General features: G+C 25.2%; 1 protein-coding gene across 1 annotated transcript in view; it reads right to left on the bottom strand.

Moving 5' to 3' along the window:
• Window positions 1–16,215, bottom strand: part of LOC113548353 (zwei Ig domain protein zig-8-like) — a 225,881-nt gene that overhangs the window by 162,812 nt on the left and 46,854 nt on the right. Inside the window, exon 3 of the mRNA XM_026949195.1 lies at window positions 1,903–1,983. Coding sequence (XP_026804996.1) covers window positions 1,903–1,983 — 81 coding nt within the window. The remainder of the gene's footprint in view (window positions 1–1,902; window positions 1,984–16,215) is intronic.

The raw sequence follows: 16,215 nt of genomic DNA, 5'->3' as shown, positions 1-16,215 counted from the left end.
AGTCATCACCAATCGAGATCTCGAGTACCTATATAAATAATTTTCAAAATAATAAACAATAATACTTGGGCGTTTGCCCGCATCGACTTTTCAATAAAACGATAATTAAATTAAATTTATCCATAAAAAAAATAAAGTACCTATATGTGTGTAGTTTTAAACCGTCTGTATATACATATATAGTGCAACTTTTAATGATAATATTATTATTTATTACAAATGTTTAATTTGTATTTTCGTTTGTACGCATCTACCACCTATATACATATATATTATGTTTATAACTGTGTAGATTGCCTATAGGCATGTTATAATAGCGGTGTACCGTGTACGACTCCGGTGCGCTGAGCTCATATTCCGACGAGCGAGAAAAAATGTGTACTATATAATATTATTATTTATGATAAATAATAATAAACAACGTGCCGTCGCTTTCATTAATGTCAAATTTAATAGTATACCCACTGGTCATAGTTATATAACGGCTATACCAGTGTTACAACCTATCTACGCGGGCCCGTGTAACTTTAGCCGTGTGCGACTATATACGCGAAGAGTGGGTGTAAAGTTTGTCAGTGTGAAAACTTTTGTCGTGCGAACACGCATGACGGCGTGGCCGCCGAAAGCGAAATTAAATCATCGCCACACCTCGTTATAATATTATATTTGGCCCGAAAAATGAGCTTTTGGTGAAAATTCGTAAACTCGTCGGTATAGGTCAGTCGTTTGCGTAGCACTTAACCAAATTAAACTGCTTCGTATAGAGACTACCCCCGGTGGTTCACAATATACTGCTAGTTGGCAGTGTATTACGACAGAGACAAATATTAATAACTATCATATGATGCTAGTTGAAAAAAAAAGGTTAGTTAATATAAAATACGTTATGTGTAATAAAGACTAAAAAAATAAATTGACGAATTCCACGCTTGTAAATACAACATTTCAGGTAAATTTTTATAACATTATCAGTAGCTGGTTTCAGTAACCTGGTATCTACAAAAATCTTATAGAAACTACTATTTTTTTTTTCAGTTCTCTAGTTTTTTACAGTAAAAAATATGTTCGATTTATGAGTTGAATATCGTATTAATGTTTATACGGTTAGCATAACCAAAAAGGAATTATTTATTGTTTTATTATAAAACCGAGTTCGTGGGCTCATTCTCGTGATCGGTCGTTCGTGTATATCTCTAATCTAATAATCTGTATCTCAATCTACCATAATGTTATTAGTACTCCGTAGCAAATGCTCATTTTAAATTTGATGGAGATTCAAACGTGATCGATTACATAACTTAATTTGTAGAGGTCAAAAATGCTTAACTTCCGTGTATTGTATGTACCCAATTATTGTATCAACTTGACATCTGCACTGTGATTATTTCAAGATAATGCGCATTAGGTAAGTCACATTAAGTTAATTTTTAGTTATTAGGTAGATGATTAAAAAAACAAATTTCAATGCTGTACTCGTAATACAATATTCGTATTGTAGTTAATAACTAGATAATTTCATAAGAAACACGGGGACGTCGAGAATATATCCATTCTATCTCACGCTAATTCTTAATTTTTTTTGAATCGATTAAATCAAAATAATACATAGTATGGCATCATAAAATATTTAAAAATTTAATTCCAAAAAATAATTTATTAACAAATGAAATATATGGTTATAATATAATAACAATAAATTAAGTGTTAAAAACAAGAAAACAATTTTTTTATTTAATTTGAGGCGACAAGCTTAGCAAACGCCCTTAGTGTATGCATGACGAGCGCGAGAGTTGAAAGAGTGAATATAGTATGTTCATAGTTCACTTATTAATATTGACTTGCTACGGTATTTAATTATTATAGTGATAAGTGATAACCACTATGATTACTGCAATTACTTACTCGGATCAAGTTGGTTCGTCATGCCTCCGCCGACCGATGCGTGGCGACTGTGCCGTCTGTCTGAGGCCCATAAATCGGGTACTGAAAAAAAATTAAAAAAACCGAATAAACTCACAAACCAAATGAAAATAACAATATATCATATTATTTTTTATGCGGATGAATTGTAAGTCATATCGTGATATATAGACTTATAAGTCGTCGTGAATACGAAGTTCGTGCAATAACGAGTTTCCGGCTGCTCGTGATATTTGACATTTAAAACTTGTCTTCGGGTGTATTATACATTATACATACACCGAAAATGTAATAACATTATAATACGCATCGAAAACTGATTATAATATGTATAGGTTCTACCATTGTGCTCCGTCAATGTTTGGGTACTCGATTTACCCCATCACAACGTTGTAGGAACGTAGTCGTGCACCCGTTCACATGCTAACAATAATGAATTGATTTGTGTTTCACCATCGTCTTGTCAATAAGCAATTATAACGTTTATAATGACGTCTAATTGCGTTTACTGTCACAGTGTCACTTTGAACTGACCGCTAGTGAACAAATGTCAATATATTGACTGGTGCAATAATTTTCACCGTGTTGATTTTAATGTATGCCACATTATGTACACGCGTATCAAAAACATTTTGAAAAAAGCTATAGACATTTTGGAAAATAAAATCCGTTTGTCTTATAACTTATCGTTGTTTCAATTGCGAATAGTCTGAGACGCTTGAGCTTATTCAAGTGTAGTGTGCGGTTGTGAAATGGTTTAATGTTTCCAGTTTATCATTAATAGTTGTAATTTTTGATTATATTTTATAATATTATCATTTGGAGTATATTATTACTAATTACCTCTAATAAATATTATCTTATATACGCTATTCGGCGTTTTGCTTAGGCTACATAATTTACATACATAAGTGTGTAGATGGATTTCAAATTTAATATGAATTTTGCGTTGTTTGAAAATAAGTGTTTAAAAAATAGGCTAAACAATTTTACGCCTTTAATACATTGTAATAATAATTAAAATCAATTCAAATTCTTATTAAAAACTGTAGTTTATTTCATTAATAATGTTAAAAAAATTTTCTTAAACATACCAAATTTTACAATATATCGATTTAAAATTGAATTACTCCGCATATTATAATTTTTAGTTTTGCTCTAAGTAAAAATTATTATGATTAAATTGACTGAATCTTCAAAATAATCTAACACCGATATAATTAATAATTTGTTGTAGGTATGTATATGTTTTGATTTAGTATGTTATGTTGGGTACAAAGGCAAAATTTTTATTTGAACGATATTACTTCTACAATATTCAATATATTTTCAAAATCTTTAGTCATAAATTATTTTTACGAGCACTTAGAATTTTAAAAAAACTTACTATAAACACTATAGCAAATAGAACTACGTTTAGGTTTATTTTTGAATGCGATGGTTTTAACATTTTTTCGAAAAGTATAATAATAATACTACTATACTGTATTATACAAACAGAGACGATTAAAAAAAAAAAAATAAAAAAAAATACAAGTTAACTTCGCACAAGATCATAGTTTAATTATTTAAGTATTTTACTATCGAGTTGGTAAAATGTATAAAAAATTATGTATGTGCATACAAATAATGCATACACCTCAAATTTAGTTTTTTTTCAAATTATTACACTTAATAGATTCATATCGAAGAACCGAAGAATAAAATGTATATATCGTCCGAACACAATTATATGTCGTATGTTTACAACAACGCGTACTTTTTAGTATAGTTTTTATCATTAAAAATGTAATATCTTTCATAATATCATTAAATAAAAGTCTGTTTATTGAAAATACAATTAGGTATAAGATCTTGTAAAATGTAACCTTATTCTATAGGTACTCTAATGTATAAATAAATGTACAAGCCTTTTTACTTGTGTAACCGTAACAAAAGAGACATAACATTATGACAATAATATATATATCATATTTTTCTTTTTTTCACTAAAAGTTTCTCCTACAATACATTAAGTGTAAAAGAATGTTGTTATGGTTTTGCGTTTGTACACTTTCATTTTGAATTGTTAATACAAAAATAATAATTAAGCTTTTAAAATGTGTAGTCTAGTGAAAAGTCTAAAATGTCATAGTAAAATAATATGAAAGTAAATATTATTAACAAAACACAATATACAACGATTAATCATTTCAGAAAATTATAATTTAAATGCCAAATAAATCAATAACGAAAAAACCGTTAAAATACTTATTCGTAATATATGAATGATTATGTTTTTTGCAAATTATTATAAATTCTATGTGTGCAAAATAATACATAGCCCAACTGCATTTTATAAACACTACAACAATATAAATTTGGAATGCATGGCATGCAGTTTAGATGATATATAAAATATTCAATAACATAAATCGTTTAGTTAATGTGTTTACAGTTGAACATTACTCTACAACAGTTATTTCTCGTGTTTAATCCATTTCAATCAGGTCACACCACTACATCAGTCATCACAGTGCGTGTTATTGTGTGCAGATGTAATGTCTGCATGAATATATATACATATTTCAGTTAATATTTACCACCATAATAACTGTCTACAAACCATTTCAATGGCAGATACGTAAAATATTATAAGCGACGGATATCAAATAATTCATAATATTATTATAAACTACACGAATAATCAGACATATTTTTGTGAAAATTAGAAAAACGCATTAACGATGTATTGTCCTTTAATATAATAAAGATGTGTATTTTAAATGTTTATCTTTCAAAATTTACTATTTTTAAAAATGGTTTAGTATTATAAACTCTCAATCCAAATACCCAATATTCTGTTTAACTAATATTTTTGTAAAACCATTTTAAGTTTTATTATTCTCAGTATAAAGATCTCAATAACTGAAAAACTGCTCATTCGGATTTCGAATTAAATACATTAAGTTTTCAAAAACAAAAATATATCTATCAAAAGATTTAAAATAAGAGAATGGGGTATTGTTTCAAAAACAGAAACCTGTATCATCACTGAACATTCTTTAAACGTTATAAAAATAGTATTATGCATTTTAAAACATAATCATTGGGTATACATATAAATATCCAAAAATCTGGAAAATGGGGATGAGTATACTTGGCGAATCAACTCGTATACTGATGATTGAGTTACGTAGCTCGATTTCCATTTACCTTAGACGACCGTTTGTACAAGTTATGATTCTCATTGGTTTTATAGTACCGCTCGTGTTATCATTGATTAAGTGGTGTTTATGCTTTGGCTGCTTACACGAATACATTAGGTATATAATATATATCATGTTATATTATACAAGAAAGTTATTCGTTCTTGAAAAGGTAGGTATTGTTATGAAAAAAAAGAAATAATGAATTTTGATTGAGAATTATAACCAACAATATAATATTCAATGTTCATACAATTGATTGAACATAAATTATTATACTCATGTTTTATTATTACACAATAATATATAAATGCACCCATAAATCGTCGAATAGTTTGCTTGGTATTAAAACAAGCAAATGCAATATGTGTTATATATATATATATATATATTATATGAGCATATACCGTATATTTCATCTGCAGAACTGTTTCCGTATTAAATTTAAATTTCTAATCCATTTGTTTAGATTCCAACAAACACTAACTAGCCAATAGTATTATTAAATATGTAATGTACGAAATAACGTTATAGTTATTGATTTAATTGAAGGCCAAAGAGCGTATTATTTAATGCAGTGGACAAACATGTTTCATAAGCGTGAATTTGCGACATAAGTAAGATATTTGTTACCGAATATAAATAAATAATATGTGTTCCAATTAGTGAATTACTATTTTTAATAATTATATAGTATTCAAATTTAATAATAATAATAACAATAATAATAAATCCGTATCAAAAACCGTGAATATATTTTAATAAATTTTACTTAAGTATTGTAAAAATTTAAGCGTTTAATACCAAATATTATTCATTTTTTATGTATAAAAACTATTTTGAACTTTTATAGAAACTCGTTATTTTTGCTCCAAAAATCGTAAGTACATTTGCATACGAATTGACAATCGAATTTACTCGTATACCATATAGACATATAGTTAATGTATTTTCCACACATATTTATATAAATGTTCGTAGATTTAGGACTTAACTACGTACATTGATGTATGTTTATTTCTACATAATATATATAAATCAATCATTTGAATTATGAATATATAAAAAACTTTTTTTTATCAACATTGAAATACATTTCTCTAATACGACCATAAGAAGTTTTTTTAAATAATTTTAATCACTTGAGAAATCATCAATAAAATGGTATTTATATTATGACTGGTACAATCACATATGCAATACAACATTGAACATAATATCTAGTACACACCTTGGCACCCCTATATTTTTATCTATATATCATTACTCAGCTATACGATTTCCAAATGTCCCGATAGATGTAAATTTATAAAATTTTAAATATTTTACGAAAATCATAATGTGCATATAATACGATGTATTTATGGATCTAATGTATATCTTTTGTATTTATAATTTATAGATGTAAACGTAAACCTATTATATTGATATGCACAGCTACAGTTATTTATGAATTTAAATTTTCCAATTTTTTTAATTCATTAAAATATTAAATAATAACCCAATATCCTTCATACGTTATACATACATAATATTCATGAAATTACTACGGCGAAGAAAAATGGGACTACTAAAATTTTGGCACCCATATTAAAATAATTAAAATGGCGCCACTTGTTTGTTAAGAGGGTGGCTGAAAATTATATTTAAAAAAAAAAATGATAGCCAAAATTAAAATATTAATGAATCAAACTTGTATGACTTTAAGGGGTGCCTTTTTTAAGGGTAGCCTAGATAAACTTCCAGGTTGTAAAAATTTTAAATTGTATTGAATAATTCAATAATAGAAAAACATTTTAAAATGTTTTACTATAATGTGTGTATCGTTTTATACGTCGCCAATATGTATTACAATTTTTAATTTAACTGTTTGTATTTTGATAACTTATTTTTATGCCCAAATATGTAGAACCAAGTGTATATAGCGAAATATTTTATGTTCAACCTTTGATTTATAATAAATGTGGTTTAAAAATATCAAAAATACAAACTAAAATATTTAATTTAAAAATAATTTCATTTACTTTGGTTGTTCTTTTGTAAATATAATGGCAATTACATACATTTATTATCATAAAATGTATTATTAGAATTAAAATTATGGTCTGTTTGTTTGTAAAATAAAACATTTTGATTTTTTTTGTAACCACAAAGTAGAATCTGACATGTTCATTGCTCATATCCCCTTTATGATGAATATACCTGCATAGTGCTACTCACATTGATGATCATTTAAAATTAACAGAATGATATTTCCAACGGTTGAATTAATTTGAAGATTCTTATAGGACGTTACTTAAATCTTATAATATTCCGTTATTTTTTTCATTTTCATTATATTTTTTTTTCTGTTTTCGTTCCTTAGTTTGTTAGTTGTACTTGTTCAAAAACTAAAAGTACGAAAGTGCTTTTTAGACTATAAAGCAATTTTCAAGTATTATTGTCTATCTCTGAAAATCCACCGTGACAGTTAGTGAATTTGTGTCTTATGGGAATATTGAAAATTAATATCCTCAAAAAAGTAAATTAAAGACTCAGAGTTCAATTTTCAAACCAAAATTGAATGAAAAAAAAAAATATTTTATGTGTATCTCATACTTGTTTCAAAAACATAGAACCTCATTTTATTGAATTATTATTGTTGAAATTGATACCTATATCACTAGTTTCAAAATTAAAATTGATATTCAAGTTCTCGTATCGTTATTGTCTGGACTAACTTGCTTTTTGTAATAATAAACCTTTATGATTGTATTAAAAGTGTATTTTAACAATCTTGTAGCATGTACAAGAATGTGTTTGACCACTAATAGAGAAGGACATGAGTATATTTCTCGAGTAAGCTTTTATTATTTCTGATTACATTTCACTTATTATGTCAACAGACAGATAATATAATTACATTATTTTAAATTTCTATACATATAATATAATATTCTATTCTATATTATACATAATTTATATCATATATCATCGAAAATCTATAGGTAACAGGAAAGCTACCTATAAGACTTACATTTAGTTATAACTCAATTGTCACTATCTAACAAAACATCTACTTTTCAAAATCTCATACGACCAAAAACCCCCAAAGTTATAATTTAACAAATACAAATAAAACTAATACAAATATTAAGTTCACTTCTCGTTCAACCAACTTACCTAACCCTCCTTTACATTCAAACTGAATCAACTATATACAGCAACAACAATATCTCAGTTGCCGAGTCAACCCAGACAACTATTAACTCTAACTCCACTGCCGTCTTTACTACCACCACTACCCCAACTATCCGGACACAAGTACTTCAGATCCCATCATTACACCACTCACTATACCAGCATTGTCATCGCTGAAAATACAGGCACTCAAAATGGCACGCACATAATATTATATTACACAAAACAACATACAAATAAAAAAAAGTAATAATAATAATAATAATTTGCGTAACCTCTATTACGACTTGCGAAATAACTCCAAAATGTAAACAAACCGTAGTCCTTAATTCAATCTATGATATTCAATATAATAAATATATAATAATAATTAGAGAAAAAAATAATACTTATAATAGATTTTTACTTTTTTCGTCTTGTGAATAAATATCTAATGATTTAATGGAAAAAACAAAACTAGTTAAAAAAAAAATAACACGAAATCCATATTAACAAAATACTTAACCAAACCAAGAAAATAATTATTTCCAATTTATGTTTCATCATAAAAAATCAAGTTATTTTAAATACATTTAAAAATATTAATATTAATCCTATCTCTCAAATTAATTACTCAAGGCTAATAAAAATATTGAAGGATACGAATATATTTTAAAAGATTGACGAAAAATATTTTAAAAAATAATACGAAACAACAATGAGTACATTCCCCGGATCAATAAATCTAAATAGTCTTGAATGAAAAAAGGTTTAGAATATTCAAAAACTATACTTTAAAAAAAAAAAAGTAAGTTAATTTTATAATCAATTAATTTAAATAAAACGTATTTTCCCCTAAAAATCAACGAGTTTAATTTCCTCCTTGAACTTCAATTAAAAACCAGATATAAAAATGTATTTAAAAAAAAAAACAAAGACCAAAATAAAATTAATGTTAGGTTAGCAAAAAATAAATACTTTTTCTTACCACTTAATTATAAACAAAAACGTATTTCGCCCTATTTATAATCCAAAATTATTAACGAATGTAAAAAAATACCTTGTTTTTAAACTTTTTCCTTAAAAATTAACTAATTATTATAAGTCATAAACACGCCATTATCAAAACAACACAAACAATACATAGAAGAAAAATTATACCTTTTTCTGTGCAATAATAAAAGAACTGACGATATTATTATATCGGCAATATTATTATCGTTAATCATCAATAATTTAATCTAACCTATCAATTGTATTTTCGTAAGCATCAATAATAATTAGTATTTCTTGTAAAATAATTATATTATATCGGTACTATTTTCTCAAATATTTATATTTTAAAACCTTTAGTAAACTATTTAAATATTTAAAATTATTATCCAACTTTTCTTGTAAGCTCGGCCTGTAATTTGAGATAAAAATTTAATCTTTTAAACCGTGTGTTCATTATGTCTACACTTTGGCTATAGATTTTAAACGTAGTTGTGTATACAACTGCTCGATTATACAACTCTTGGTAGGTACTTGAATAGTATAATGGTATTATGTTTCATCGTTTATTCATTTTTTTTTTTTTTTTTTGCAAAAAGGTACATACAACCGTCCCCTGCTGGTAAATTCAAATCTTCTCATTGTGTAGAAATATACCACATCGGTTATTACTGCTATTGCCGGTTCCCTAGATAACTACTATTGGGATGGTTCGCTCTTATGAAATATTCATGAAGTTTTAGATCGAAAACCGAAGGGACCGCTATGACACCACCTGAGCAAAATGTGATCGAAATGGGGTATTTTATTTTTGCTTTAATTATCGGCGTTATGGCTAGTAAAAGTGGCTTAAGTAATCGATTTTCATATAAAAATATCATCAAATATCTCGTGCCAACGTGTTAGATTTTTAAAAGTTGACGTGCCCCAATAGTGCAATCATTCATTTAAACCAATCTCGAAAAATAATCGTATAATCAGATAGGTAAGTAAAAATAAATATTACACTGTTTTTTCATACTTTTTATGTATGTGCGTATGTATGATGGGAATAGTTATGATAATGATTATACATGATATTGATATTTAAGAAACCGTAATCATAAAATAATAATGACTTAAATATAAATAAATGATACATTTTGGAATTGTAGAGAAAAATTAAGTTGAATTTTGATATATCCTTTTGGAACAATTATTATAATAATTTATAACACAATAGTATAAATAATAATATATTCAAATAAAAATAAAAATTACACGTTTTTAATAATTTTATGCGTAACCGTTTTTTATTTCTTCTTTAATCAACTTAACATTAAAGTAACATAATATTTGAAATTGAATGCACAGTATACATTTTATATATTTTCACCTTGTGATCTGATGTATAATGTATATTAATAAAAATGTCTAAATTCTAGGGATGAGTGTTTTATACAGCACAGGACTGTAGTTCAAATTAATTGATAAAATCAGCTTAAATAAAATTACCTATTATACATTGTATTGTAATATTAGTTTATCTATATCAGCGGTTCCCAAACTTCGCGGCACATTATTATTAGTTACGACAAAACGGCACACTTTGGATAAATACTATCCAGTAGAGAATAATACGTATATACTATATAACGATTTTGGGTATTATTATCGTTATTAGGTAATATTATTATTATCTCTCGATAACTGTACTCAGAGGCGTATTTCAATATTTACCGCTTGTAGGCCTATAGAATATTTCAGCCCTTAATTATGATAAAATAAAATTTAATTAGGTAGGTATGCAAAACAAATTTTAATTATATCTTAAATAATTTAAATACAAAAACATTACAATTAGAGTTGAAAAACATTAGAAAAAAAGTAATAAAATGTTTGTATACGTTCTAAATTTCTTACATAATAAATTACTAATTAGACGAACGATTTACGTCGACATTTAGTTCTTGTAAATGTGTCAATTAAATCCTTGCAATTCAATTCGTTTAACATTTCTATCTAGAATAATGCTTAACTGTACAACTTCTCATCAAGTTTAGTGGACCTTAAATAGTTTTTTACGCGTTTGGGGCATGAAAACGATCTCTTGGTAGTACAATTGGACAATGGTACACTCACGAAAATTTTTAATGCAATGTCAATATAGAAAACTTTAAAAATAATAAATTTAAATTCTATTTTAAAGAAATGCCATTGTTCTCAATAATTTAAAATAATCGTATTGGCTGTTGTGATTATTAGAGTTTTTAACAATAACAAAAAACGATATAATAAGTCTCTCCAAGTCTACAATATGCAATACCATCAATATCGAAAAAAAAAATCCCTTGAAAAATATGCTGCCTCTTAAATTTTGCCGCTGTAGGAACGTGCCTATAGTGCCTGAATATAAATACGCCACTGGCTGTACTTGTGTTTATTTATATATATATATCACAGAACTGTTCTGTGTATTATACATTATTGTACTTTTAATATTAAATTATAATTCGTTTCACACTAAAATTTATAATTATATCTCTTTTTTTGTAATTTTCACGGAACACCCTTTGAGAAACACTGATCTATATGATAATATCATACTTCTATGGTTTTATATATTAAGCGTAATACGAAATTGTGATAACGGAAGTAAAATACATCAATTTGAATAAATTAAAGCCACTTAAATAAGACACTTTTGTCTTTCTATCATTATATTAAATTTTAACTAGTAACTAATTTGATGACAATAACTATATGAGCTTGATTTTTTATTTAAGCTAATTAATATTGAAAACGTGAATGTTTGAATGTTCTATCCATGTACAAGGACTTAAGAAATTATTTTTTAGTCTACCAATACATATATATATATATATTATACAGCATTAAAATACAATGCACTATTCTGAATGAATCTTTAAAGTTTAATATCGACCGCAGTATTCTGATATTAAAAAAAAAAAAATGTGTTTTCCATAAAGCGCAACAATATTTTGTAGTTATTCGAATAAATTGTATTAAAAAACTACTGGTAAATTTAAAAACTAAATTTTTAAACACTATTTTTTTTGAATATTTACCATCAGTAAAAAAAATTATTTTCGAACTCGTTGAAAGTAGTAAATGCGAATACTCTATTGATAATAAAAATAAAATTGATGTTGTTTAACGTAAAATATAATTACTAAAAACTAAATTTTCTTTTTAGTCACTTTAGAATAAAATGAAACAACCGAACATTGTCTTATAAATATATTCGATAGAAAAGATATATAAAACTAATATTGCATAATATAATATACAATACATTTTGCATTATTGTAAACATGGCGCCATATAAAAAAAAATCTTTATCGACTTGTTATATAATTATTTATATACAAAACTTTTGCGTTACTACAAAAACCAAAGAATTTCGATTTAAATATAATAGGTCATAATCATAAATTGTATTTAAAAATATTTACAGAATAAAATCTTTTAGAACAAATTAAATATAATTTCAAATAAACATTAGAGCATTGTTTTTTTGAAAAAAGTAATTTTATTTAAAGCAACCGGACAAAATATAATTTAGACGCGACTTTGAATTCGAATATCTAATATGATTATAAATCTAATGTATTGGCATTAGAATTCCAGAGTAAAATTCATTGTAATTATTTATGACGTTTTTTATGTATACCTGTTAATTATCACAATATGAAATTAATTTTTACGAAAATAATTAAAACGTTAATATTATGTGTATAGTTTACAAAAGAAGGGCCTCAAAAGTGTACCAAAATCGATACTTGTCATTAAATACATCACATCAAAGAATATAACTAGGTGCCAATTTCGAGTGATTTTTATTTTAATTCATTTATTAATTTTTCTGTCAAGTGTAATTAAAAATGCAATCTTGCATCATAGTAGATACCTATTTAGTGAATTATAAAATATAGATTCACATGACATTTTCATAATATAACAATCAAGTTAAAAAAATAGATCTTGTTCAGTTGTCCTAATTTTCTGCAAGTTAAATGTTAATATTTCACAGTTTAAAAAAAAAAAATCATATTTAAAACTTATTTTATAAAACTAAAATTGTATTAATCGATATTTTATGTAGCATATTAAATTTGTTATTAAATAATGAGTTAATGTATGCGTCAATAATAAATTAAATTATATTATATATGAAAATTACATATACAATAATATAATAATTAATTTTAACCTAATGAGTAAATAAATAAAAATAATAATAATAATATATTATATTATATTAAATCATTTTTTTTTTTTATTTACCAATTTATTATTTTTTGTTAATTTATATTATTGACAAGTTATTTATATCATAAATATATGATCAGTTATATTTATTATATAAAAAGGATAATTAGTAAGTATCAAATACAATTTTAATATTATTTTTAATTTATTTAAATAGTATATTATATACACATATATATATATATTTATATATGTATTAGTTACGTACAATCATTTCTAAGTTATAAACACAACTAATTTTAATAAATATTTATTATTTGTTTTAAGTTTAAATATAAATTCAGTTAGGCTTGTTTTTTTTTTTTTGTTTTTTTTTTAGTATTTTTTTTTTATTTGCAACGATAACGTGCAATATTAGCTATGCTAAATTTTTGAATATTTGTTTTAGTTATACGATTTCAAAAAAAAAAAAAAATAGTTAAAAATATTATAATTTTCTCTGCATCAAACTAACACAAGCCAACATAGTAATTTTAGCATCAATAATGGTCAAAACTTAAAAAAAAAAAAATTTCTGATATCTGTAAGTACAAAACTTAACAATCTTTTTGATGTTTTTTTTCAAATTGTTATAATGATTAATTATTATTGAAACGATACTTTGAGTATGTTTTACTTTGTAACTTGTTTAAAACGGGTACTCTGGGCAAATAGTATAATTATATATGCATATCAAGGGGTTGGATTCCAAGAATAAATAGGATAAATAGAATATGTTCAAAGCACTTCATTGTTAACAACCCTTGTCGAATTAGATATTACTTGAATGCATTGAATGACATTTTAAATTACATTAAAAACGAAATGAATTACAAAGTATTTGGCTTTCCGGATATTCTTACTTTTTTTTTATACCTGTACACAATACAATATAACCGTTTTCCAATCACCGCCTTTTCAATGCTGTTACTTAGGTATCAGAGAAACATCAAGTACTGCGCTGAACCAATAGAAAAATTGGTTTGAGAATTCATTATTTCTTGTTTTTCTGTATAATTACATATTTAATTTGCAATCACAAAGTATCAAATTGGAACTAAACAAAAGTAATGCACAATTAATCATTAAAATGCAACAATTTTTAATTTATAAGATGAATAACAATGTAAGTCTTATTAAAATCTATACAATTTTTACAAACATAATGAATGGTGTAAATGTAAAATTATACTTTATGGTTCTATGAAATATCAGAAAATTTAAATTACTGTTTTGCATCGAATAAAATATATAAAACATAATAAACTCAATATTATTACATAATATACAAAGTTACTATCATCGTGAATTATCTCAATAGACATTTACCTAGTCATTTTTAAATACCGTGAGGCGTAGAATATTTTATTCAAAATGTTATCATGAATAAATAAGAGGTACGTACATTTATTTTGAACAATTCATCTAATTAACTATAAAATAACACTATTATTTAAGTGTTGAGTTAAATTTTAAACTTTAATAATTAAACTTATACCAATCTACATTAAAATTTATTAGTTTCAAAATAATTCTATATTTACCAGTGGTAATATTTAATTGTGGTAGGTAACTATTGTTAAACATTATTATATACTAACAGTATTTTCATAATTAAAATATTCTAACTGAATCAAAATCTAAAAGCTTATTTTGTTGGTTGAATAAAATTGATTACACCTTCTTTTTAATTAGAGGTTTATATTTAATATTTAAGTTGACAAAAATATTCATTTTAATTTAGTTAAAAGGATATAATAATAGTTATTTCATTAAATTAAAAAGATTTTCAACCAAATGTAGATACATTTCCGTATACTTTTCCAGTTATTTATTAATTACATTAATCATCTTACTATTCAAAGTGCAAGATTTGATAGATTTGATAAGATATAGTTGCGAATGAAACATCTAAAGGAAACATAATTATCAAACAATTTTTTTTTATAGCTATAAATGGAAAAAAAAATAGAAACGGCAGACTGGAATACTGAATGTACTAATTTATTATATAAATTATGCCTTTAAAATATTAAAATAAGTTAATAGTAAGAACGGTGAATCTTTAAAATTAATATTAAATTGTAATAAAATAAAAACAGTTTTTCCTGACGTTCCAATGTCTGGACATTTTAAATAGTACTCAGATTACCTCAGGACGAATAAAAATATATTCTACATAAAATTAATTTTGTTTAAATTCTAGTACCTATTTTATTTCATTTCGATACTAAAAATAAATCGGAGGTATTGAAAAGATATCTTTAGTCTATAGTCTATATACTATACATATATTATCTATTTAAACTCGCTTAAAAAAATGTGAGAATGTTAAACATTTTTTTTAAATAATGGTTAATATGTAAATATATGTGTGTGTGTGTGTGTGTGTGTGTGTGTGTGTGTGTGAGTTTAGTTCATAAAATACACTCTTATAATTATTATTATACACGTTAACTGCACTGTTCGTAATTTGTTAAACAGGTCCTTAAATGCATTTGAAATCTCTTTTGTAGTTTTTAGTCTGTTTTTGTTACCTTTGATCGTGCTAACAGATACCTATACTCGTATCTCTGATATTAACAGCCTCAAGTCTTAATGCATTCATTTTTTTTTTTTTTTATTATTATATCTCATGTCGTAATGGTAGCATAAGTACGCATTAATCTGAGATCAGCACTTAAACGTCTAGATTAACAGCGTT

Source organism: Rhopalosiphum maidis, chromosome 4, assembly GCF_003676215.2.
Source record: "Rhopalosiphum maidis isolate BTI-1 chromosome 4, ASM367621v3, whole genome shotgun sequence".
NCBI lineage: Eukaryota > Metazoa > Arthropoda > Insecta > Hemiptera > Aphididae > Rhopalosiphum > Rhopalosiphum maidis.
The sequence above is the reverse complement of the archived record's forward strand: the minus strand, read 5'-3'. Positions and strand labels throughout refer to the sequence as shown.